This window comes from Glycine max, chromosome 5 (genome assembly GCF_000004515.6).
Source record: "Glycine max cultivar Williams 82 chromosome 5, Glycine_max_v4.0, whole genome shotgun sequence".
Taxonomy (NCBI): domain Eukaryota; kingdom Viridiplantae; phylum Streptophyta; class Magnoliopsida; order Fabales; family Fabaceae; genus Glycine; species Glycine max.
The window spans coordinates 34588353-34614988 of NC_038241.2; the positions used below are offsets into that span (position 1 = coordinate 34588353).

At 35.1% G+C, this 26636-nt stretch overlaps 3 protein-coding genes and 1 pseudogene across 3 annotated transcripts; 2 read left to right on the forward strand and 2 right to left on the reverse strand.

The window, feature by feature from the left end:
• Nucleotides 1-1466: 1466 nt before the first annotated feature.
• LOC100815953 (adenosylhomocysteinase-like) lies at nt 1467-3897 on the reverse strand. The gene is made up of 2 exons (NM_001317513.2): nt 3143-3897; nt 1467-2576 (listed from the first exon to the last, which is right to left on the reverse strand). The coding sequence occupies exons 1-2, from the start codon at nt 3851-3853 to the stop codon at nt 1830-1832; spliced, it is 1458 nt and encodes a 485-aa protein (NP_001304442.2). The 5' UTR covers nt 3854-3897; the 3' UTR covers nt 1467-1829.
• Nucleotides 3898-6814: 2917 nt separating this feature from the next.
• Nucleotides 6815-8347, forward strand: LOC100794291 (CENP-B homolog protein 2-like; annotated as a pseudogene).
• A 6862-nt stretch (nt 8348-15209) lies between these two features.
• On the forward strand, nt 15210-17833 carry LOC100815417 (serine hydroxylmethyltransferase). Its single transcript, NM_001368764.1, has 3 exons — nt 15210-16421; nt 16518-16619; nt 17348-17833. Exons 1-3 carry the CDS (start codon nt 15353-15355, stop codon nt 17590-17592), a joined length of 1416 nt encoding a protein of 471 aa, NP_001355693.1. The 5' UTR covers nt 15210-15352; the 3' UTR covers nt 17593-17833.
• A 1364-nt stretch (nt 17834-19197) lies between these two features.
• LOC100794807 (subtilisin-like protease SBT5.3) lies at nt 19198-26273 on the reverse strand. Its single transcript, XM_003524137.5, has 11 exons — nt 26068-26273; nt 25872-25981; nt 25679-25776; nt 25408-25572; nt 23988-24096; nt 21881-22415; nt 21432-21526; nt 21069-21314; nt 20710-20824; nt 20408-20621; nt 19198-19981 (listed from the first exon to the last, which is right to left on the reverse strand). The coding sequence occupies exons 1-11, from the start codon at nt 26152-26154 to the stop codon at nt 19434-19436; spliced, it is 2322 nt and encodes a 773-aa protein (XP_003524185.1). The 5' UTR covers nt 26155-26273; the 3' UTR covers nt 19198-19433.
• Between the last annotated feature and the right edge of the window lie 363 nt (nt 26274-26636).

The following is a 26636-nucleotide window of genomic DNA, read 5'->3' on the forward strand; positions in this document are numbered from 1 at the left end:
ATTTTCTCTTTTCTTTACGAGGTAATAAATTCCCTGGAAGAGGGTGCTAAAAATCAACCCTGTTTCCTCTGTTTTTACCCATGCTATTATTCCTCTCTAATGATGTAAGTGATGATTTAGCCTTCAGATTCCAGGGTGATTATAAAAGTGTAACGTATTTAAACTTGTCTTCAAAGGCTAAATAAATTTGTAACTTCTTTATGAAACTCAAGTCACACGAGTAAATAGCGATAAATTTATGTACTGATCATCTTTCAAGATCTTCTAATAATCTTTTCCTTATCACAAGCTAGCTCTTTCATATAGTTTTGATGTAGTTACTTGGTGATGCTATATTACCCGAATAAGTTCTACTCTTTCTTCCTATTGTAGTAAAAAAATGTTATTCTAAAATTGATTCAGATTAAGAAAAAAAATCACTTACGCGATAAATTTCTTTAAATTAATGTCTCTTACTAGTTGTAAAAAAATTGATTTTCTTATATAGAGTTCCAAGTTCGAATGTTGTGAACGAAAAATAATAAACATGGGAAAAAATTACACCTTATATTTGGTGCTTGCCTAAAGATTAATTGAATCTTAAAGTAATTTTTGCTTGTTGAATGTTAAATCCCTAAAATACTTATGAGTTTAAGATTTAGAAAAAATATTATAAAATAAAATAAAATGAATCAAGTATTTGAAATTATTATAATCCAACCAAACCTAGCACAATATGAGATGAGCTAGTATTTGAAACTCTTGTCCGTGAAATGATATTGAACAAACGGTCAAATTTGATGCCCAAACTAAAATATAAATTTTGTATTACATCATCTATATTCTATTGGTTGTTTACGCTCTCATAGGATATGATATGATACGATGATACAAACAACTTGCTTAATGCTTCTCCATATTGATTGAGTGTCATGCGTTATATTTCCTTAAATAGAGGCATCATGTGAATCCAACTGAATGATGATTCCATGAAAAACACTATCTCAAACAATAATTAGAGCGAGCCAAATGCCAGATACTCCACATTTCATATTCTGTCTTGACCTAAAATAATGCCATAAAAACATCACTTTCGCTTAAATTCACTATTTATTAATACTACACAAAGATAATTTATGTGAGGCCACTCCTTCGGCAGTGGAGAACTGAGATCGTAGTTTTAGACTTTTAGGATTTGTCGAACACGTTTATTTTAACACACCTACCACCCGCAACCCACCAATTAGGGGACTTATATAGTAATGGGATTGATAACCTTTTTAAAAAATTGGAGCTCGTAAAAAACGATGCAAATCCGGTGCTATCATTATTTTTTCAAACAAAAAAGAGAAGAATTCAACTGAACTTCCATAAAAAAAAAAAAAAGTTTACATAATAAAATTACTTAATTACCCTGATAGCCTTTTTAAAAAATATTGCAGAAGCACCAAATAATACACAATACATGTGTTATGAAACTGGATACATGTAGGAATTTTTTCATTTTCTCTTATTTTCTTTTGATATATTGAAAAGGTGGACAGAAACACATAATTTAGTATTTAATAAAGCAAAAGCAAAATGCACACACATTCCCCAAACAAAACATGCTTATTCAACCCAAATTGGTTTCATATCACAGAAACCAACAGGATGTCTTCCTCCTTACCCGTCCCACCCACTCGAACAGAAATTCTACGGAAATTAAAAATAAAAAAAGCTAAACTTCTTCTACCTCAAATCTGAAAAGTCTAACAACAAAAATTCAAAAAAAGGAAAATTAAACAATCAATCCGATTCATAAAACCGATTTTGTCTTTCCCTCACTTTCCGTTGATAATCTCAATTACTTAGTACCTGTAATGAGCAGGCTTGTATGGACCCTCAACAGGCACACTGATGTAATCAGCCTGGGCCGGGCTAAGCTTGGTGAGCTTAGCTCCAAGTTTGCCAAGGTGAAGTGCAGCCACCTTCTCATCAAGGTGCTTGGGCAAAACGTAAACTTTCTTCTCGTACTTGCCGGTACTCTTCTCCTTCCACAACTCAAGCTGAGCAATGACCTGGTTGGTGAAGGAGCAGGACATCACAAAACTAGGGTGTCCTGTGGCGCATCCCAAGTTCATCAAACGACCCTCGGCCAAGACAATGATGCCGACATTGGTCTCGGGGAAGACCCATCTGTCGGTTTGGGGCTTGATGGTGATGCGCTTCACGCCGGGGTAGTTCTCCAGCCCCAGCATGTCGATCTCATTGTCAAAGTGACCAATGTTGCAAACAATGGCATTGTTCTTCATTTTCTTCATGTGGTCAACCATGATGATGTCCTTGTTACCCGTGGTGGTGACAAAGATATCAGCCTCAGAAACAACATCCTCCAAGGTCAGAACCTGAAGGCCTTCCATGAGAGCCTGAAGGGCACAAATGGGGTCAATCTCAGTCACGATGACACGAGCACCAGCCTGCTTCAATGCAGCAGCACAACCCTTGCCAACATCACCATATCCAGCCACAACAGCCACCTTTCCAGCAATCATCACATCAGTAGCCCTCATCAGACCATCAGGGAGAGAGTGACGGCACCCGTACAAGTTGTCAAACTGTCACACAAAACCACAGATCAAAAGGTTAATAAAAAATAACACGAGCAATAAAGCAAAATCAATTCATAATCCACTAGATCCACAAAACCCAATGACCCACTTATTGCTTTCAGGACCCTAATCCATAAACAACTCATCACGAAAAACTTGGTTTTGATCCATGTTTGCAAAATTAATTTTGAAATGACATGCGCCCTAAATCAAAATTAGTAGTAAAATTCAAAAGTTATCTAAAGTAGCTTCAAATCAAATCAAAATGTTTACTTGGAATAAATCCTTATTTTGCGGAATCAAACATGTGATCATTATCCTAAAGTCTAGTTAGTAAGCTACTTACTAACGTTCTGACGTTTCAACACACTAAAATAACACCCAATACCGATCAAGACTTCTTAGAGGACATTAGTCAAACAGTTAAAAGATTCAAAACCTCATTTCACCAACGCCACAAAACCCATCCATTCACCAACGCCACAAAACCCATCCAAGAACAACAGATCTGAACTCAAACCTACATTTAAACATATAAAAAGCACCAGATCTGGGAGAAGAAGAGACATTACCTTGCTCTTGGTAACAGAGTCATTGACATTAATAGCAGGGAAGAGTAGAGTCCCATTCGCCTGCATCTGATATAGCCTCTTAACACCAGTGGTGGTTTCCTCAGAAACCCCAACGAGACGCTCCTTCATCTTGCGGTACCTGGTGGGATCGGTCTTCAACCCATCTCTGATGATGGTAAGCACGATCTGGAACTCGGCGTTGTCAGTGGAGTTAGGGTCGGGGAGTTCCCCGGTCTTCTCATAGAGCTCCTCGGCCTTGACGCCCTCGTGGATGAGGAGGGTGGCGTCGCCTCCGTCGTCGACGATGAGGTCGGGGCCGCCGCCGGGGCCCCAGTCGAGGGCGCGCTCGGTGCACCACCAGTACTCCTGGAGGGTCTCACCCTTCCAGGCGAAGACGGCGGCGCTGTCACGGGCGATGGCGGCGGCGGCGTGGTCCTGAGTGGAGAAGATGTTGCAGGAGCACCAGCGAACCTCGGCGCCGAGAGCGGTGAGGGTCTCGATGAGGACAGCGGTCTGGATGGTCATGTGAAGGGAGCCGGTGATGCGGGCCCCCTTGAAGGGCTGAGATGGGCCGAACTCGGTCCGGCAGGCCATGAGGCCCGGCATCTCAACCTCGGCCAGCTCGATCTCGAGGCGGCCGAAGTCGGCCTGGGAAAGGTCCTTGACCTTGTACTCGCGGCCGCTCGTGGTTTTCTCCACCAACAAAGCCATGGGGAAGAAGAAAGAAAGAAAGATAGAAAGAGTAGAAAAAGAGAGTGGAGTGGTGAGGAAAGAATGAGAGTGTGTGTGTGTATAAATAAGGGTTTGGGAGGGAGAGGGAGTTGTTGAGGTGGACTAGATCTGTTTTTTTGTTGTTGTTGCTATTGCTAATACTAACTTAGGGTACCCCTCTTATTTGCCTTTTACTTACCTCCTTTCAATCAGAATTTATATTTCATTTCTGTGCGTAAATTTTTTTTATATAATTCACAATCACAATCACCCATGAGTGAAATTAATTTTTAATCCGATGGATTGAAAAACACCGTAATTTTTTACCTATATGATAAAAAATAGTAATAATTAATATAATTTAACACATTTAATAAATAAGTAAGGGTGTGTTTGATTTGTATTTTTATTTTTTATTATTTTTTGTTTTTATTTTTTGAAAATTATTTTCATTTTTAAAATATTAGAATTCTAAAAATATGTTTGATTTGATTTTTTATTTTCTATTGTCAAAAAATAAAAACACTAAAAATGTATTTTTAAAAAAAAATATATTTGTAGATTTGCTTAAAATTATATTCATTATCACTGACCGTGTTTTTATTTTACCAAAAATGAAGTTTCTGATTTCAACTGAAAACAAAACTTTATTGTTTTTAATTTTTGATTCGTTTGAAAAAATATTTTTAATAAAAATTCAATCAAACACATTTTCATTATTATTTTTTATTTTTAATAAAAATAAAAAACCACCAAACCAAATAGCCATGTCTTGAACAAAGTTTAATTCCTCTTTATGTATATGGAATCTATTTTATTACAAAAGGTTCTAAAAGTTTTCATGTATTAGTATCTGTAGAGAATATAATTGGAGATTTGTAAGGTAGGTTAGCACACATGAAAAGAGATTTGTTAAAGACAGAACTTGTGATACGTAATTCATTAGAAAATTCATTTTCCTCTAAGTCAGGTAATTTTGCGTAGACAGGTACGAAGGAAGGGGAAGGCTGGTAAAAATCTTACTAATTTGCTGTTTAACTGTATTTAGTATTAAATTAATCATTGATGGGGTGGGTCAAGTTCACGAAATCGATCATTGACAGATTTTTTTATTGAGATTTTATTTCCTCATTCTAATGTTTACCGTGTGACTGTGGCCACAAATAAAAGAAAGAGTAGAGGAAATGATTATAGGGATTTCAATCAATTTGTAAACTTTGTCTCTATGCCTACAACGGAAAAAGGAAGAACTGATAGTTGTTCATTTGTTCCATAGCCACTAAAGTGAGCATATGTAGTACCCATGTCTTTTGGCACTGGATGATGGGTTATATTCCATTGAATTTATTTATTTTTAGTTTAAATTACTCATTTAGTCTTTTAAAACTCATTTGACGCTATTTTTGTCTTGCATTTTTTTGTGATATCAACCAAGTTTCTCTAAAATTATAAAACACAAAAGACTCATTTCAATCTTCAATGTTTTTATTTCACATTATAAATATTTCAAGGACATCATAGCATGCAACATATAGGTATCAAAATATATGTTATAAAATGTTTATTTGATGGAGATAAATTATTTGTTAAAAATTTGATAATTATGCTATCTTCATATGTTTAATGATGTGTAAAATATAAAATGACACATAAGTAAAACAAAAATTGAGTTAATTTTTATGCATAATCAGTATAAAAAGTTTTATACATATAAAAAAGTGTAATTTTTTTATACTATTAAGTATTAACTAATTAAAAATGTGATAAATATGACTTTTAATATAATTATTGTAAAAATTAACAAATTAATTATATATAATTATTTGTGACTAAATAATAATGTAAAAACTCTTTACATTATTAATACATAGATTATTTATCATAAAATTTTAATATTTTTGTTGAAATATTTTATAATGGAATTAATAAAGTGTAAATTTTGTTTTATTGCTTAGGTTAAAAGCCTTTTTTCTCTTTTTGATATCCTTTATATAATAACTAATATTGTAAAAAAATGACATTTTTATTATTTATAAACAACCCGTGCAAAATATAGGTTTAACAATTAGTTAATTATTATATAAATATGTTTTATATTTGAATATGTTAGTAAAAAGTAATTCTAACATACCTTATTCCAGTAAAATTATCAATTACTTTTTATAATAAAATTATACGGATTTGTATAAAACTATTTGCCCACTAAGATAAAAGCTGCTTCGAAAAAAAAGTATGTTGCAATAATTTATGGAAGTGATGAAAAACTATTTGTATGGAATTTTTTTATTATATAAATAAAATTTTGAATCTTATAATTAAAAATGATTGAATTTATTATATATTAGTTACTTTATTTTCTTATTTTATCCATAATAATGAATTATTTTAAATACAAATCAATTATTATAAATAACTTCATATATCTCTTTTATAATTTTACTATTGAAAATACATAAAATAATAATAAAAAAAACATATTTGATGCATGAAAGATGGTTGCAAGAGTCAACTCCTAAAACCTTGGTATTAATAATGTACTACCGGAGATGGAGTCACCGTAAATCTGAATTGCTATTTTGTATTGGTGTATGCCAAATCAGAATATACTTAAAACTCTATAAATTAATAATGTTAGGATTGGATAAATTTATTAATTTAGAGAATTATTAATTTATCGATAAATTAATAATTATTAATTTAAAGAGTTTTTAAGTAATTATATTATACATATCAAACAAAAAAACAAATTAGTTTATATCTCTTAGAATTACGTTGCAGCAAATCTTGGGACTCAACGTAAATTAGTAACTACTGTGTTCATATGCAATGGAAATCAATAATGACTTTTGAAGTACAGTAAATGTAAATAAGAGAAACAAATGTGTTCAATGTATTCTTAAGCAAGTTTGACATATATAAATTACATAAATGTGTTAGAGTATTCAAACCATATATCACAAGATGGCTTCTCATTTAAAAGGTGTTGCAAAATCAACTATGTCAGATCAAATACGTAAGGAGTTGTGTGAATACAAGAAAGATAATCCTCCAAGCACACAAAAAGACTTGTAGAGATGGCTTCAGGGAAAATTTGAGTTGAAAGTTAGTCAAGGAACAATATCAAACACACTTAAGCAGTCAGATGACTATCTCTCCGTTGAAATAGAAAAGGGAAGAGTAGAGATCAAAAGACACAAATCAGCAAAATATCCTGACATGGAGAAGGTTGTTTATGAGTGGTTTCTTCAGCATCAAGAACGTGTGAATATCACAGGAGAATTAATTTTGCAGAAGGCAAGAGATACAATGAAACTCGTGTACCCTCATGATGATTCAGATTTTAACTTTTCTATAGGATGGCTTGGGAAATTCAAGCACCGACATGGCATAAAGTCATTTCATTGTTTTGGCGAGAGTGGGTCTGTTGATGTACAAGACATGGAGCAGAAATTGGTATCGATTCAGGAGAAAATTGATCAGTTTCCTATGAAAGATATTTTCAATATGGATGAAACTGGGTTGTTTTATAGGCTACAAGCTGATCATTCACTGGCAACAAAACAACTTGAAGGAAGAAAACAAGATAAAGAAAGGTTGATGGTAGTTATTTGTTGTAATGAAGATGGCTCTGAAAAAATCCCTCTATGGATTATTGGGAAATTTGCAAAGCTTCATTGCTTCAAGAATGTCAACATGAATAACTTGGATTGTTAGTATCGAGCTAACAAAAAAGCATGGATGACTAGTGTGCTTTTTGATGAATATGTTCATTCATTTGACCAAATGATGCATGGTAGAAGAGTTCTACTTGTGGTGGATAATTGTCCAGCACATCCAAGAAATATTGAAGGGCTAAAAAATGTTGAGTTGTTTTTCTTGCCACCCAACATGACATCAAAGATTCAACCTTGCGATGTTGGGATAATAAGAGCTTTCAAGATGCATTACCGTAAAAGGTTTTATCGCAAAATATTGGAAGGTTGTGAGGTGGGACAATCTGATCCAAGGAAGATAAATGTCCTTGATGCTATCAATTTGGCAATCCCAGCTTGGACGATAGATGTTCGAAAAGAAACAATAGCGAATTTCTTTCGACACTGTAAAATTCGTTCAGCTAGTGACGTTGCAAGAAATTTGGATGAATCCACTTTTGATGAAGAAACTCAAGACCTCGAGACTATGATCAATCAATATGGCTATCGTAATAAGATGGATATTGACAATCTAATGAACTACCCAGGTGAAAATACAACATGTTTGGAGGTTCAGAGTTTAGAAGATATCGTGGATACTATCATTGAGAACAATGCAGAGGATAACAATGAAAATGATACGGTATCTTTAGAGCCTATTACGCGAAAGGAAACACTTATGACGTCGAACACTTTTCACAACTTTATGATACAATACAAAAATACAACACCTGAGCTATTGGATGCAATAAGAAAAGTTAGAGATGCGCTTCAAATAGACTTGAACTTTAAAGGAAAATAGACAATTGTTAATCATATTTCAATAGAGTGTAATATATTTTTTTCAGCTTCTATGAATTATTAATTTATGATTTTTTTGGGACCGAAAATTATAAAGGGATCTCACGAAAAATTATTAACTTATTATTTTATTAAATTTTTCAAATTTTTACATTCACGAAAGTCAGGACCGGATAAATTTATTAATTTATCGAATATTAATTTAAAGAATTTTTAGTGTGAATCTGAAACAACACCCTCCGCCAGCGCCATGAATAATATATACGTGTGTCGGTGTCTGTCGTCGGTGATTTGCTTGTAAATGAAAGAAAACTAGGAATCGTGAATGGAAGACACAAGGAAAGTGAATGTGCATGTCTGAAAACATTCCGATAAACTAAAAGAAACAAACCAGCATACATAAGTAATCAAGCTGTGGTCCCCGGTCATGGAGATTAATTGGATGTGGCCTTTTTAACCAACCAAAAATATTGGCACCGCACACTCACAATTATTGAGAAGATATTTTACCGAATCCTGGATCGACTCGGCGTGTTGCAATCGCATCAAAATTCAAGTGTACTCACGCTGTCTTTTCCTTCTTTCTTCTTGGGTGAATGGTCCTCTTGGATTAGCTTTTATAAAACTCAACTGCACATTGATGTTCTATAGTATTTTTTTTCAACTACTAAGGAAATGATTAGTTTGCCATTAAAATATTCCAAAAAGTATGTTTAAAAGTAAAATTTGGTTAAAAACTCTCTTTTTAAACAAATAAAACTTGGGATATTTTTTCAAACTCACTTTATAAATTTAAGTTTACAAACTTTAATTCAAATATACATTGATACATGGAGAATATACATTGATACATGGAGGTACTCTTAGATTAATTTATTTTGTTCATAAAAATTGGTTAAAATTTTACATACTTTAAATTTGTCATTGGTCCATCTAATCAACTCTAGTTTATTAAACTGAGAAGCTTTTTAAGATATAAATATCTTTTTATGACAACATTTATATTAACATGATACTATCAACTAAACATGATCGTTAAATCATTAGGATGTGGCGTCATGATAGGAAACTTATGTTTCCTAACATATCAAAGAGTTGCAACGATGCATTCATACAGTATCATACTTGGTACAAAATCGACAATATCACGTATGCATGTGCATGTCCCCCCTAAAACCAATATCGAGGGGACACGTGGCAAGACTAGTTGGAGGACATTTTGTATTAATAGAGATAAACTTTATGGCTCAAGGTATGTTAATGGTTAGGGTGCTCTTCTCCCCCTCCCCCCCTCTCTTCTACGTCCTCCCATGCATATTGTAACATTCCTAATTTTTTATTTTTCGGCGGCTCTTATACTATGACACTTTACGCGGTAACACTTTCACTCAACATTTTTGTTAGTTAAAACCCTTCATCGATTAGAACTCTTCGTAGGTAGTCATTTTTGAGACTTCGACTATTAGTTTTGTATGCTTTCAGGATCAATGATTAATCTCACAAATCAACACGAGAAGCGTACTTTGTTCTCACTCACATGCTTTTTGGGAAGCTTCCCAAAATGTCACTCATCATATAACTATTATCAGCCAAAACACGCTTAACTATAAAGTTCTTAAGTGATGACCTACTAAAAAGTAGATGATCTTGTTGATACATGTAATATCAATTAATTTCTTTAAGTCATTCACAGCTCTACAATCTTATATTTACACAACCTCTGAATTTCTCTCATTCCGAGGTTACACATATAATCTCCTTGTATCTCTGATCGTATGGATTAGCTGATGTAGAATTATTCTAGATTAACCAATAATCTTAAATTCAAGTAATGAGAATGTGACTCTTTTAATACTTGAATGAAAAGTTTTTTCCCCATAAAAATCCTGTTCAACTCAAATAGGATTAATTCCAATAAAAAATTAATATGCGTTTAATCTATACTCTTGTATCTTAATTTCTAAGTGGGATTTCAATAGTTTTTTTTAAGATGAAATTATCATGATTAGTTAAAAAATATTTTTGTTAATTAATTTTCACCTATCTTGAAAAACCATTTTGTATTACTTTTTTTAAGGACATTTTTATATTAGCTTTGCGTTACCAGCTTGCTAGACAAGTACAGCTCAAGACTTTGAAAAACCTGTGTCGGTTGGTTCCTCTTTAAAGAAAAGAGAATAAAAAATAACAAAAAGAAAAAAGTGCCATTCTATTCGCATTCATAGCAAAAGAGTGAGCGATCCCGGGAAATAAATTAATATACAACTAAAAGATTTGGGAATTATAATAATTAATAATTCTTTTTAAAAAGTAAAGTACAGTACTGCTGGAAAAATGAACATGTTCATAGATTAAAATTTAAAAGAATATTACTAGTTACCAAAAAAAAAAAACCCATGCATCCAAGAAAGAAATATCATGTGTTTCTGTTGTCCGCTGTCTGAGATGTGATGACCTTTTTCAAATGATCATAATAGTTACTTCATAATGACAACATGTATCAAACTATATCTTTTTCTTCAAAAAATATATGGGCAACTTTTTACTCTGATAATTGTATAAATTATTGTTTGAAATTTACTTAATTTTTGTTTGGGTTCTCTATTTATAAAAAGGGATAATTTTTTAAGAAAAAAAAATTCAAATCATAGGACTCAGGTAGCTCGCCCTTCGCTTTTCTTTTTCATGCAAATGGCCGTTCCAACTATTATTATTAATTTGTAATTATTGAAGTAAAACAATTCAATGACCAAATTAATGTTAAAAGTTAAAACAAATAAACTTGATCAACAACCTTTTGGCATAGCTTGAGTACATCGTAAAATTGGGTATTTGCTCAATTAATACGCTTATATTAATATAGCCTAGATCTAGATGCAGTTTGTCCGGCGTTGTAATTAAATAAAAATATCACGGAATTATTATGAGAACATTAGTGAATATCATAAAGTAAGTCAGAAATTAATTAAAAACTGCAGGTAGGTAATTGAGGACTTAGAAGTTGGACGTGCCAACCGCAAATAACATATGTGATTGAAAGACTCTTTACAAATGGCTTCGGCAATGGCCAATGGGCGATTTAAGGAATTATGAAGTATGCAAGATTAAGTTTATTATGTATAGACAAGCATACCTGTTGCATCTGTTTTAACATATTGATATATGTCTTCTTGTATTAGGGAGACTTTTGATTTTTTTTAACTGCAGAATATGTCCCATTTATTATTGTATCATTTTGGGTTTAATATAATTTACATTTTTTCTTAAAAAAAAAATCTTCCTAGTCAGTGAACTAAGAAATTTTGAACTACGACTTTCTTGGCCATGTTGGTAGAGTTTGGGGGAATGTTCAAACTTGGTGGAGTGGTTCCGCTTAATCTCCAAATGTACATTTGTTCAAGTTGTTTGGTAGGCAGATTTTTTCCTCATCCTGGATTTTTTATTTATTATTATTGATAACATATTAACATCTCTTGACGATTCTACGAGATTTCTCCTGATTATAGAACTGAGTAGGGTGGCTTAAAAGGCTTTATTTTAAAAATAATTTCACTGCATTGAATTGAATATTAGTAAACTGGTTACTGGTATGCCTGTAAAGTGTACAATGATAAATATTTTTATAGAAGCTGGTATGGATTTTAAAATAGCTCACGTATAAAATGTGAAAAAGGTACGTGAACTAAAATGCTAATAATATATAAAAGATACATATATATAATAAAAGATAAAAACTAAATTAATTAAAGTTAAAGGATAAAAAGCTTGTTACATCAAGTCATTTTAAAGGTGCATTAGAGGGTGCACAAGAGGTTCTTAATTAAATATCTTTTGATTTATGGGGTAAAGAGTGAAGACACAAGAGGTTGTGATGTGGTTTTGGCTGAATATGCTGTAGTTATCATAGGTACTACAAAAGACAAAGATTTACATTACTTAGTATACTTTTGACTCATTGGTTTAAATATCATTTTGTAATATAAATTATTAAAGTATCTAACAAGGATGAAAGTCTTATGTACATGAACATAGACCTAGCGGGCTTTCCATAATGCAAATCCGTTGATTTGCCCCCTGCACATGCGATAATCAGCCACCATGAACAACAACATAATATGCATGTCTGCTGAACATTCACCTCATTGTTAAATCAAAATTAATCCCATAGACCTATTGTAGTATTATTTATGCGGCTGAATTTCATAAATCAAAATTTATTGGATGGGGAAAAATCACAATATTTAGTAGTTCCCAGTCATAATCAGAGACCTAAAAATTAACAATCCCCATGTTAGTGAAGCAAGGTGTGGGGGGAAGGAAAGCGTCAGCATCAGTGCAGTAGAGAGGGTTGGTGATTTTGGTGAGAATAAATTGGCTATATTGCCCTCACCAACCCCGTTGCCAACAACGTCACACTGAGAATTGAATATGAAACCTAAAAGCAAATCTTGCAGTGACGTACAATGTACATATGCTATGAGGGCATCACAGTCAAATGTTGAACAATTGGATTTCGTGCTTTAACTTAAGTTGAAGTTTAAGAAGTGAAGCTGATGCTTGTTTTTGAATGAAAAGCCTTTGATATATAGTTTGATGTAAGCATTTTCCAAATTTAACTCTTCCCGTGCTTGACTGATCAGCTAATTAAGTTAACTAGTTTAATAACAAATAAACTTCTAAATCTACGAGTGTGAGTGCAAGCAGCAAACCTTTTAAACACAAGCCACTGTTTTGCCTTTTTTAATCAGCAGAAAGAGAATCCCACTAATAACACTATTCGAGATCGGTGTTCTTTTCTATTTTTGATATCTAATCTCTAATAAATTTTTCCTTTAAATTGAATTCTTAATATTTGAAAATTCTTGTTGGAGGTTGCCACGGTTAATCGAAATCTATTATATGTTTACGCGGCTATTAACCGAAGACATAAACATGTCAGTGTGATACCACGTGCAATATTTATCTGAGTGAGACTTCATGTAGCAATTTTTTTATTTTAAAAATCACCATCTTTGACACCTGATTCGGAGTGTGATTAGTCCGTTGGTGAGTTCATCCAGTATCAGTCCAAATTCCAATTAAACCATAACTTTATACAAATCAAATCCATGTCCCCACGAGGTTAACGGTGAGGAGCGTGGTTCCTCTAAAACCCACCCACCCCACGAGGTTCTTGTTGTTCTCCCTATCCCAATTTTTCGCAACCCCCAATTGTGACACCGCAATTCTGGCGAGTCTGAAACACGAAGTCACTCTGAAACACAAAGCTTTGACGGTTTCTCCACGAGTGATAGAGTGGACCGAAGCCGATTTGTTCTCCAAAAATCAAAATCGAGAACCGAAACAGAGCAACAGAGAACGAACCACGACGAACGGGAGGAGTTAACGGTGAGGAGCAAGATCTCGTCGACCTTGGGTTTGAACACGGAGATTTGAGAGTTCGCATTAGAGAGCGAGAGCCTCGTATTGCACAGCGACAATTGAATGTTGTTGTTGTTGTAGAAGAAGAACTTGTCCTTTGGAGCCGAGTGACGCCGCTGAGTTCGCTGGTTGGGTTTCATGACGACACTTGGCTATGGGTTTGAGTGGGATTGTGATTGGGGTTGTTGTGGTTTTGGGGGTGGTGGTGATGACTTTGTTGGTGACGGTGAAGAAGAAGAATGGTGGTGGAAGAAAGGGGTTGGAGGGGTGGTGATGACTTTGTGTCCGAGTACAGCCTGTCCGTCTCAGAGCAAAAAACAGCGTCGTCGAGTTTCGTGACGTTTGAGCGTGGGTGAGGAAGTGGTCGAGGGAGGCCAGAAACAAGGTTTGTGCATTGGGAACATGGAAATGGGTGGTGGAAGGAGGAGAAAAGGTGCAGAGGGGAGAGAGAGAAGAGGAACATGAGTAGAGAGAAAGCCAGAAGGAAGAGGATCATCACCCTTCATCTTTTCTACCTATAATCCTTCGGACAAATATTACTTGTGACACCATAGGTGGGATATCTATGCCTCCGTAACACAGATAATGAATTTCGATTAATAACAAGAATCTTAAATAAAAAATTTTAAATATTAAAAATCCAATTTAAAGAAAAAATCTATTAAATATCAGATGCCAAAAACATATTATATATATATATATATATATATATATATATAAATATAAAATATCAAAAACATATTTAACCCTTCATAATTTAATAAGTTTTGTTGTTGTCTTAGTTAAAACTGCTCTATTGTTTCATGTGTTGTTATTAAATTAAATACAAGAACATTACGAATAATGATATGATTTTATTCACATCTACAAGCAAATTTACCTAACAGATGTGAATGCCGTGGAAGCAAGTATTTTATGCTTTGAAATTGACACACATTGGAGTCTCTAAAGCCCAACCAAACGCACGAATATCCTGTTTGGAACAAGCTAGGACATAAATTTTTACACCAAAATAAAATTTAATAATTTTTGCTTTTACGTTTTCCACATTAAAAACGTGATTTATTGGTTGTGAAGCATGTTTTCAAACATACTATAAATTAATCTAAATATTATAAGGCAATTAAGTAATAAGTGGGAAAAAAGTTACCAAAAATGCACAGCAAAAGTTTAGGAAGAGGAAGAAGCTACTCTGTTTGTAAGACCGTGTTTATGGTGTTGGCTTGTCATAATAGATTCAAATTGTATTTTAAAAGAAAATTATGTGTATTTCTATCGAAGACAATTCTACTTCAATCAATAAAACTATTATAAATAATAAAATTTAGGCTCTGACCAATTGATATAATTATATATTTGAAAGTTGGACTAAGCAGAAACTAGTTATTAATCTGACATGTTGAATAGGGTATTTATAAATGTAAAAAGAGGAAAGAATTGAAGAGGTGGTTGGTAGAAGGAAGCAAAGGCTACAAGGGTCATTTGACAGGCGGTGGCAAAGCTTTTAAAGACGCACACATAGGCACTGGGCACTCACATTAGCATTCCACCTCAAAGCAACACAAGAACACTCTCTTGAACATTCATGGATCCAGTGAGCGTGTGGGGTAACACGCCCTTGGCGACGGTGGATCCCGAGATCCATGACCTCATCGAGAAGGAGAAGCACCGCCAATGCCGCGGCATCGAGCTCATCGCCTCCGAGAACTTCACCTCCTTCGCAGTCATCGAGGCCCTCGGCAGCGCCCTCACCAACAAATACTCCGAGGGCATGCCCGGCAACCGCTACTACGGCGGCAACGAATTCATCGACCAGATCGAAAACCTCTGCCGCTCACGCGCCCTCCAGGCCTTCCACCTCGACGCCCAATCCTGGGGCGTCAATGTGCAGCCCTACTCCGGCTCCCCTGCCAACTTCGCCGCCTACACCGCCGTCCTCAACCCCCACGACCGCATCATGGGGCTGGATCTCCCCTCCGGCGGCCACCTCACCCACGGCTACTACACCTCCGGCGGCAAGAAGATCTCCGCCACCTCCATTTACTTCGAGAGCCTCCCTTACAAAGTAAACTCCACCACCGGCTACATCGACTACGACCGCTTGGAGGAAAAAGCCCTAGACTTCAGGCCCAAATTGATAATCTGCGGTGGCAGCGCTTACCCTCGCGATTGGGACTACAAACGCTTCAGGGAAATTGCGGATAAGTGCGGGGCATTGCTTCTCTGCGACATGGCGCACACTAGCGGCCTTGTGGCCGCGCAGGAAGTGAACAGCCCCTTCGAGTATTGCGACATTGTGACCACCACCACGCATAAGAGCTTGCGGGGTCCACGGGCGGGGATGATCTTTTACCGGAAGGGCCCGAAGCCGCCGAAGAAGGGGCAGCCGGAGAACGCGGTTTATGATTTCGAGGACAAGATCAACTTTGCGGTGTTCCCTTCGCTGCAGGGTGGGCCCCACAACCACCAGATCGGGGCTCTTGCCGTGGCGCTGAAGCAGGCCGCGTCGCCCGGGTTTAAGGCCTACGCCAAGCAGGTTAAGGCCAACGCCGTTGCGCTTGGGAATTACTTGATGGGGAAAGGGTACAGTCTTGTCACTGGAGGCACGGAGAACCATCTTGTCTTGTGGGATCTCAGACCTCTTGGATTGACTGGTAATATATATATAGGATTGGATCGCTGCTTTTTTATTTCTATTTGTTGCCAATGTATCTGAATCTGACTCGTTTCTTGTGTTTATTGCTTTGCAGGGAATAAGGTGGAGAAACTCTGTGATCTCTGCAACATTACTGTTAATAAGAACGCAGTTTTTGGTGATAGCAGTGCCTTGGCCCCCGGTGGAGTGCGAATTGGTAACCAACTTATTTCTCTTTTATGTGCTAGAATACAGATCTTGCTTTACTAACTCAATTCAAAACAAGATCTCATTTTTAAGATCAAATAATGATTTCCTAAGTCTAGGACTATATCCTTAATTTTATTTTTTTTATCACAGAACTTAGATGAAGTTTCTTACCAAATTTTGTACTGTTCTCTTATCAGAATTGGAATGTAAGTAATAAAGTTTCTATTAAAGGCTAGCATATTCCACCTTCTGTCCAGGGTTGAGCCCTGGGATATATTGAAGTAAAATTTTAATTTTGATTGGAGAACAAAATGCTTAAAACACCAAAGTGATTGCATCTAAGTTTTGTGGATTTTTTAATGCATTTGTACAAGGTATCTTGGTAAGTTGTAGATTAGTATTGGAAGAAATTTCATTGAGGATGTTTTTTTTACTTTCTAGTGCTTTAACAATGGTGTATTAGATCGGGCTAAGCTTGCAGACTGCCATTATTAATGAGTTTCGAGTTGTTTGATTGTGCAATATGATTGCCAAATCAATTACTATAAACTAATTGGTCATTTTGTTATTTGTTTTTAATATTTATTCCTAAAAATGAATTATTTTGATGTATTAATTACAAAAATGCTTTTTTTTATTGCCCCTGTTTCTGTATTTTTCTCTGATGTTAGTTAAATGTGTGACTGTGACTTTGTTTATCATGGGTGAATGCCTGATTGGAGTTTGTGTGAACAGGGGCCCCTGCCATGACTTCTAGGGGTTTGGTTGAAAAGGACTTTGAGCAGATTGGTGAGTTCCTTCACCGTGCTGTGACTCTCACACTGGAGATCCAGAAGGAGCATGGCAAACTTCTCAAGGATTTCAACAAGGGCCTCGTCAACAACAAGGCCATTGAAGATCTCAAAGCTGATGTTGAGAAGTTCTCTGCCACATTTGACATGCCTGGCTTCCTGGTATCTGAAATGAAGTACAAGGATTAGGTTCAATCATAACGCTCTCTACTTAATTGTGTCACTCAAAGTTCGGCACAAAGGGCAGAAATGGAGAAAAAGGAAATAAGTGTCTTCCATTCTGGGAGGGGTAGGGTTTATCGTGATGGTGTTTCAATTCAAAAGTTTGAAATTTCTTTGTCTTTGATTTCATGTTTTTGTTACCCTGATTGATCATATTTTTTTCATATTAACAATTGAAATAATACATGTGCTTTCTTTCTTTTCCTCACAAGCTAGTAGTAGTATGTTTCATGATTTCATCTTCAAAATATTGCTCAACAGAACATCTTAATTCTTAACAACCACGAGTTTTAGTTGATTTAAGCAAAAAAAAAAAAAAAAATAAAATTATCCAAATAAATCTATCGTCTTTCTTATGCCTCAATGTCCAATGCCTCTCCCCCCCTATTTGAAAACCAAAATGCTCCATGTCTAATTGTGATAAACTGATAATACCCCTCTGGCAGATTATGAGGTTAACGTAATCCTGTAACCTATTGTAGATAATGAAATTTTCTTTGAGGATTGATGTTTATTTGACTTTTGTAACTTTAACTCAAATTCTTATTGTGGTGTTTTCATTGTCTAATTACTGAATTGATTCTCGGTGCATCACTTCAACGTCTTCTCGGTGTAGTAAGTTCCTCACGCTCCTCTTGGAAAGAGATTATGCATCAAGAGTTAATCGGTAGAAGCAAAAAAATAACAAGACGTTCATTAATAATTATACAGCGTGACTTTTCAACTTACTTCCAACATCTTTTTGACAATTTTCCCAATCCCATATCTGCTGCCTCTAGTTTCTTATTTTTGCTCATGTACTCAATGCCAATGGATTATTAAATGGATCCAATGTAAGAAAGCCTGCTTAAAGCCATTAAAATGTACATAGGAATGAAGTGAGCAGCTATTGCTTTGTGGTTGTTGAACTAATTTAATTGATGCAATCTGAATCAGCCACTAAAGGGCTCGTTTCTCCCCTCATTAGAGGCGTGGGATTTTTTTGCTCACTCAGCGTCCTAAAACACACATCTTATCTCTAATGATTTCTATCATTGCAAGAATTACAATTAAAAACTAAAATATCATTTAAGGAACCAAAAAGTTCTGGGAAGAAAAAAGGGAGGATCAGTCCAGTAAATATAATCAATTAGATTGAATTGAACTTCTACAGACCCAGAAGGCACTCGATGCATTTTCACCGTAGGTGGGTTGTCTTTCTGTACTATACTGCTCGCTTAGCAAAATAATCAGGTTAAGAAAGCTTGCTATTTTTTTATCTTGTTGAGGGGGTTTGTTGTCATTGAAAACACATTGTACTCAGGAATTTGACTCAACATGTTCAACCCACAAATTATCACATTTAAACAAATCTAAATCAATCGCAGATCATATATTCAACATTTTACATATTAAATATTTCATATCATAGTTCCTCACTTCGTTACTACAAAGTCAAAACTTTATGTGTGCAATATTCTCAACACAAATTGAACTAAGAACCAATATTCTTACATCATAGACTACAACATGAGGTTTTAACATGCCATGTAAGAAACTTAATGCCAACAAGTAAGGCTTGAAATATGATTAGAATAAGAAACTTCCCAGATTTTATATCTAGGAGGAGAATGAACGTGTTAGGTTTTATTTCTCCTTGGAATCATAGTAAAAGTACACCCAAAGAAAGCCACTTGCTGGTTTCTTTGTTATCAATCAATGTCAGAGATAACTCTCAAAGAAGCCCTAGTTTGGAAGATATATCATACAATTTAGAATAGGCTACCAATCAATTAGAAATGAAAATGAGCTAAATTGCATCAATTACTTCAATTTCTAGTTAAGAGGGCCTTCACAACTATTGGACTCGTGACGTAATGCTTGCCATCTGACCATATCAGTTTTCCAAATACGTAGTTATTTGTGGCCTTTCCTTGCATGGCCTTGAAGGTTACTTTAAAGCTCTTCTCTTCACCAACATTTTTGAACTTCAAGATGCTTGGCTTCACAGAAATGGTGATTCCATGCGGGTTTTGAACATGAGCAATGTACGTCCCTGGAGAGCCAACATTTTTCAATCTCCTTGTAACTGTCACTGACCCAGAGAGTTTTGGGACTGTGATTGAGGGATAGTTCAGGTTGAGGAGACTAAATTTCTTGCGGCATTGATATGGACCTTCTGTGAACACTGAGATCTGTGTCGCATTGTAACCTAAAGCACATAAGAAGTTGAGGTAATCATCAATTGTTGTGTCATAAACTAGCCCGGGATCCATTGCTCTGTTTGGTTGAACATGTCCTGCCCCGTAACTGAATGGTGTTGCCTTGCCATCAGTAGCATTCAGTAGTGGCTCCACCTCATTGTCTAGTGTTGTAGCTGAAAGTAGCAGAGGACAAATCATCAACTTTTGATAGCTACTTTAACCTCACTAATCAAAGTTGCTTTCTATATATGTATGGATAACAACTTAGATACAGTTCCTTAGATACTATTGGTGTCGTTCTCCAATTAGAATTGGAGTTTCATCTCCCCTCATAATCTTACATATAGTTTCTTAGGTACTGTAATCGCTGTTTTCTAATTAGAATTAGAGTTTCACCTTGCACAATCTTTTAATGAAAACCTTTATTAACACTAGCAGAATTTAAGAAACTATATCTAAGTTACTTTCTATATGTATATATCTAAGCTACTTTCTATATGTATATATCTAAGCTTTATATTTCTGGGACATTTTATTGTAGATTGGCTTAAAATAAAAAGGATTTGAAGCGTGAGAAACTTGAAGAGCATCTCACTCACCCGTGGTCATGATTGCTGATTTAATAGCAGCAGGACTCCACGTAGGATATAAGGCTCTCAACAGTCCCACAATGCCTGAAACGTGAGGGCATGACATTGATGTGCCTGAAACTGAGTTAAATGGAATCCTGCGTTTGTCGAACACTTGATTGGTTGGTCCTTGGGCTTCAGTATAGGCCGCTATAACTGACACCCCTGGTGCAGTGATATCAGGCTGAATATATTGGACAAATTAAGATTGTTAGATATCTAACACATTACAACAAGTTTCAAGCCAAATTACACTTAGTGAGTAATGTCACCTTTAGGATCTCGGGCACGATAGTATTTGGTCCTTTTGATGAAAAGGCTGCCATAAACGGGGCTGGCTTAGTATCCAACTGAGTCTTTGGATGTGTAATATATGCCACTGGGAACCTAGCAATATATAAATTTCAAGTAGTCAAGTTGAAAAACTGAAATTGATGATTATCCTTTCGGGATCTTTATATAGCTCAAAAGATAACAATCACAAAAAACTAGAATTGCTTCCTCTACTTATTTGACCATAAATTGTAAGTATAATAACAATAGTATAGTGCAAACCCCAAAGTAGGCATAACTTAAGGCATAGCATGAATTGGTATTAATAAGTGGCCGACTAGACTGGTAAATATCTTACTTGGTTGAGTTGATGTAAGTAAAGACAGCACTGCCATCAGTAAAATTGATATGAGAAGCAGGAAGGACATGAGGATCAGCTATAATTTCATTCCCAGTAGTCTTGTCATTAGCAAGGACCATTCCCACAGCACCAGCAAGAAAAGCTTGCTCTCCCTTGTCCACTCTTGCATTTATTCCTCGGAGACACACCACGATCTTTCCCTTCACCTTGTTGGGATCCAGGGTCCCATTCTGGCACAGCACCCTGCATGCACATAAATCTTTTATTTACCGAATCCAGTACTATGTTAATTATGCCAAATGATCATTCAACAACTGATGACTATAACGAATTTTCAATTTATTTCTTTTTTATACTTACGCATCTTCAGCTCTTGCACTCGCCAATTTAGCATCTGTAGCTTTAATAATTGGGTAGAACTTGGGTGCCAATATCGTAGCTGATAGGCTTTCGCCCTTCAAATCAAGCAATGTACAAGAATATTGAGTCAGCTGATAATGTTTATATATTAAAAGTAACTCCTAGATCAAAGTAGTTTTTCCATCATTTTTTGCACTAATAATATTAATTTTGACTGACATGACAAGTGTCCATTTTATTTTACGTGAAATCTCTTACAATGCCACATATCACCAAATTATCTTGATATGATAAAGTGAGATAAGGGCTAACTTAGTCTGTTATAAACATTTAAGGGACTATAGAACTACATTGTAAAAAATAAAAATTACACTCAAGGTGGATAAAGTTAAACTCTTCCAAAATTTCCATTAAAAAAAAAAAAAAAAGAGTGTGGGAAAGAGACAAACCTTGAAGGTGATATTGTTACCAAGGAAAACGTAAGTGGGGAACTGTCGATCCATGGTGCTGGCAGCAACCGTAACATGCCAGGGTGCAAGATTTTCCGCAGTGGCATCCGCAGGCCCACTGTTGCCAGCGGAGCAAACCACCACAATGCCATGTTTGGCGGCATGGAAGGATCCGATGGCAACACTATCCTTGAAAAACGTGGAGGCCGAGCCACCGAGCGAGAGGGAGAGGACATCGACGCCGTCGTGGATGGCGAGGTCGAAGGCTGCCAAGATATCGGCGTCGAAGCACTCGTCGCCGGCGACGGGGGGCCAGCAGACCTTGTAGGCTGCCACACGTGCCATTGGTGAGCCACCCTTGGCTGTGCCGTGGCCCTGGCCGAAGACGCTGACACGTGCGACCATGTTCCCGCCAGCTGTGGATAGGGTGTGGGTCCCGTGGCCCTCGTTGTCACGTGGCGAGTCAAAGGAGGAGTTAAGGGGGCCCGCCACTGAGGCGTAGCCCTTGTTGAAGTACCTTGCCCCTATTAGCTTCCTGCATTATTTAGCGTGAGTGGGCCCCATATTTGCTTCACTAAATTGGAGCAAAGATTGTTGTATTATATGGAAAATGCTGACCTTCAGAGTGTGTATGGGTGGAAGGAACATAGACTAAGGAGAAAAATAAAAAACAACAATAGTGTGTACAAATTTGAAGTTAATGTCATATGTCTTTCATCAGGAGTAGCCCTCAATAATTGGTTGGATAAATAAGAAAAATGCTAAATTCAACCAATGATTGTTGTACTTCATGGTTACAAAAGGATTAGTAACATATTCTCTAAGATAACTTTTTCTTTTACTTCCTTTAATCTTGAATATAAGAAGGAGAATAATTTATTTTAATAAAAAAATTAGTTAGAATCATTTAATTATATAAATTTTATTTAAAATATTCTTTTTCTAAATCATCCTCCCTTAGAACTTAATATAAAAAATCACTGAAAATAAAACTCAATTAAACAAATAATATTTTCATAATGTTCTTATTAAATAAAACAAAATTAATTGAGATTTATTTATATTTGATATTGACACACAATGATTTTTTTTTTACTTATATTCAATATGATATTAGTTAACATTTATTAAAAATTATAAAATTGCTGAATGAAAGGCAAGAAACAGAATAATTAATGATTTTTAATAAATTTTAACTAATAATAAATAATGTATTTAAAATATTTTATTATTAATATTTTTCAAAATAGTCTTCTTCTCTAACAAGGCCATATCCTTTTACTTGACACGGAGAGAGGAATTCAAATTAAGAGTTTTTAAAAAAATTCTTAGATATAAAATGACAATAATATAATGACCAGGTTTACATTCAATCTATCAATCTCCATAAATTTCCAATGTTGGTTCGTTTGATTTTTTTAAAAGTCTTTATAATTAAAAAAAAAAACTTTTAGCATTGAATAATAATTAAATAATTTTAAAATAAAATAATAGTTTGATGAAAAAAACTATATTTTCTTAAAAAAAAATCATTATTTCTTTAATTTATAACAAAATCATGTAGTCAACATTGAAAGATTGAGCCACGGGACGCGAGCGAAATCATCCCCTAGTTGGCGGTGAGAAATTGCTGCCCTTATTTGTAATCTCATTAATTCATTGGTGTGAAAACAGTAGAATAAAACAATAAGATAACGAAAAAACACATGTTTGAATTCTGAAACTTTGCTGCTTTCAAAGGAATGTACTTGAGTGTTTAATCCTTTCATTGTAGTAGTCAACTAATAAAGAGTGCCAATTCAAAGAAGGGTATATATATGTGCCCTTAGGCACAGGGCTGCAGAAGTTAAACAATTAGGTAAGAAACATTTATGATGCATTACAGATGACTAAGAAAATATTAAAAGCAAATACAAATAAGTGGTTTTGAGACACAGATTAAAAAGTTTAAAAGAAAAATATTTTTAATGAGACGTGGAAAATTATGTTACTTATGATTTGTTTTAACTTCTATAATATTCTCAATAATCAATATTTTTTTTAATACTTTCATTTGATTTTTATTTAGTTTTATCAATATCCCAACAGAGTCTAAGGAAGATGGTACCTGTTGCAGTGAAAAGTATGATCAATTCCGTTATGACAGATTCCTCTCCACTTTGATGGAATTGGTCCCAAGCCTTCCTCACTAAAGCTCTTTGATTCAGGCCAAACACCTAGCAGTAATGCGGTGGGAGCAAAAGAGAGAAAAGTGTGGTCAAAATAAGATAAGCATATTGTAAAACGGAGATTCTACTTCTACCCCTTCTCCCTCACTCTCATCCAAATCTAGCATGATCATGGTCCTGTTTTTAGTTTTCATTGCCCCCACCCACTTTTCACGCCTACAGTTTGGGGAGCATTTTGAAAATGAAGCTGATGTATGCACTCATCAATTTTCTTATTGGTGAGCTTATCATGACTTCCTTGGACTATCCCCACCTTGGCACCATTGTTAGCCCCCACCTCACAGAATAAGCCCACCCTTTTTTATTTGTTTATTTATTTTAGTCCTATCGTTATGAACAGAAGTCATAACATATACTTTTGTCCCAATCTAAGTATGATTTATGACCAACCTTCTGCATCACAAAATAAACACAGACTGAATTTTATAACATATATTTATAACTTTTTAATTATTTAAAATAATGAACATCTAATGGAGTAGTATAAACCCACTATTGTAACAAAATTCTAATTATAATTCTAATATATACAACAGACAAATGACAAGATGCCTGATTGTCCATGTTGCCTTTCTAAAGGTGGTCCGTTTGTGATAAATCGACTGAAAGTCGACTACTCCATCATTTATCACCAAACATTTTCTATACAGTGTAATCTAACCACAAAAAGTTTTGCAATTTCTTTAGAAATAATTGCTTTCATCTTATTTCATTTTAGTATTAACTTTTTTTTGGATGATTCAGGATATTACTGGATCGAAAGTTAATCTCTTAAAATACTGAAATCGATTTACGAAATTGACTTTTTCTAACATATATTTTTTAACATATATTTAAGGGATAAAGTTATGTTCTAACCATATTATATCATGTTTGTCCATTTCATTTTGGTGTTAATTATGCTTTATGAGTATAATTACTGTATAAAAATAATGTAAGTGTAGTTATAGCTAATCACACGAGATTAATGCAATTAGTCTATTTCTTCAAGATGGTTCGTGAACATTCATACTTAGGGTGTGGAAAAGAACTAGTCTAACAACCCATTGCCGGCAAGATTCAAATTAATAATAAACTAATGTTATGAAATCAACTTTTTTGAAATGATCAAACTCTGGATTGGTGGTGGGGGATAGAGATACGATGAGATAACTACTTTGAGTATGTTCCACATGTATAAGTCAACGATCTAGATTAAACCATAATAATAATAATCAAACCCCGTTAATTCAAAGGTGTTGCTGACCAATTTGAAAAGAATAGCAAGAGTTTTAAAACACATAAATCAGGAAAACTAACCTGTATCCAGGTTTCCAATGATGACACCCTCACCAAATCTGGCTTTCTTCCAGATTGAGTTGGATTGGATCACCCCATTATGCTCTAGCCCCATGAAATCCCATGATCGAGTGGTGTGTAGCTTTCTCCCACGGTTCTCGAACACTGACAACACTTTGGGGTGCTCTAGAAGCAGTATGGACAAAAGGGTATAAGTACACAATGAGAAAAAGGAAGCACAGAGGAGAGAAAACAGAGGAACTAAGCAGAGGATAAGGTTCTTGGTTCTTACTTGATATCTCAGCAGCTACTTCTTCTTCCAAAATTGCAGCAAAACCATTGATGTGCCTTGTGTATGAGTAAAAGATGGAGTCCTTGGTTGTATTAGAACTACAAAAAAGAAGCAAACTCAAACAATTTCAATAGGTAATAAATTGTACCATATGTGAGTTAAGATGTTATAATTGCATTTTTTTTTATCTTACCTTCCTAAGAAAGATCCCAGAAACTCATGGTGGGACTGTGTAACTTGATTGAAGTCAACTGAGGATAATTCTGGCTTGTGTGAGTGGGCTCCCAAGTACACCACATATGACTACAATTAAAATGGTGCAGTGCAAGGATTAGATCTTTTTCCAGTTTTATTTATCTTTTTCAAGATTGCAAATTGCAATGCCTCACCTTTTTCAATGCAAAGCTGGGTCTGTGCAGTAGAAAGACAAGAAGAATTTGAAGGAGAAAGTGGATGGAAGAACTTGGTGGCCTCATTGCTTTGCCTCTCTAGGAAGTCCTCCTTTGCTTTTGCCTTGTTTTGAATGTAACAGAAACACAACCTGTTTGGTTTTATAGGGTAATAGCAGTCCTTGTAAAACATAGTGATAGTGATTGCACCCTTGCTCCTTAGGTTGAAATTATATTTAATGTACTTTGTTTGCCATATCAGATTCAGTTCACTAAGTGGTTTTAATACCTTTTTTAATTTGTACTCTACTAATAGAGTTTATAATATTATATTCTTAGACTTAAAAATATTATACACAATCACACTCTCATTAAAGTGTTTAAAATAGAGATACTGCATTACCATTATATTTAAATAATAAAAATATACATTAGTTATAATTTCATTGGATTAAATAAAGAGAGCCATCAAAACTTTCTCAAACTAAGCACATACAAGAAATCACCAACGAGACAGCTAATAATTACCAAATATAATATTAACAAGGTGGCTTTATATAAACTCTGGT

Coding starts and splice junctions, on each gene's coding strand:
- LOC100815953 (NM_001317513.2), bottom strand. CDS start 3,853: ATGGCTTTGTTGGTGGAGAAAACCACGAGCGGCCGCGAGTACAAGGTC. Junction 2,577..3,142: donor ACTCTGTTACCAAGAGCAAG/GTAATGTCTCTT, acceptor TTTGTGTGACAG/TTTGACAACTTGTACGGGTG.
- LOC100815417 (NM_001368764.1), top strand. CDS start 15,353: ATGGATCCAGTGAGCGTGTGGGGTAACACGCCCTTGGCGACGGTGGAT. Junction 16,422..16,517: donor CAGACCTCTTGGATTGACTG/GTAATATATATA, acceptor ATTGCTTTGCAG/GGAATAAGGTGGAGAAACTC. Junction 16,620..17,347: donor CCCCGGTGGAGTGCGAATTG/GTAACCAACTTA, acceptor TTGTGTGAACAG/GGGCCCCTGCCATGACTTCT.
- LOC100794807 (XM_003524137.5), bottom strand. CDS start 26,154: ATGAGGCCACCAAGTTCTTCCATCCACTTTCTCCTTCAAATTCTTCTT. Junction 22,416..23,987: donor CATACTTTTCACTGCAACAG/GTACCATCTTCC, acceptor TAAATAATGCAG/GAAGCTAATAGGGGCAAGGT. Junction 21,315..21,431: donor AGTGCAAGAGCTGAAGATGC/GTAAGTATAAAA, acceptor ATGTGCATGCAG/GGTGCTGTGCCAGAATGGGA.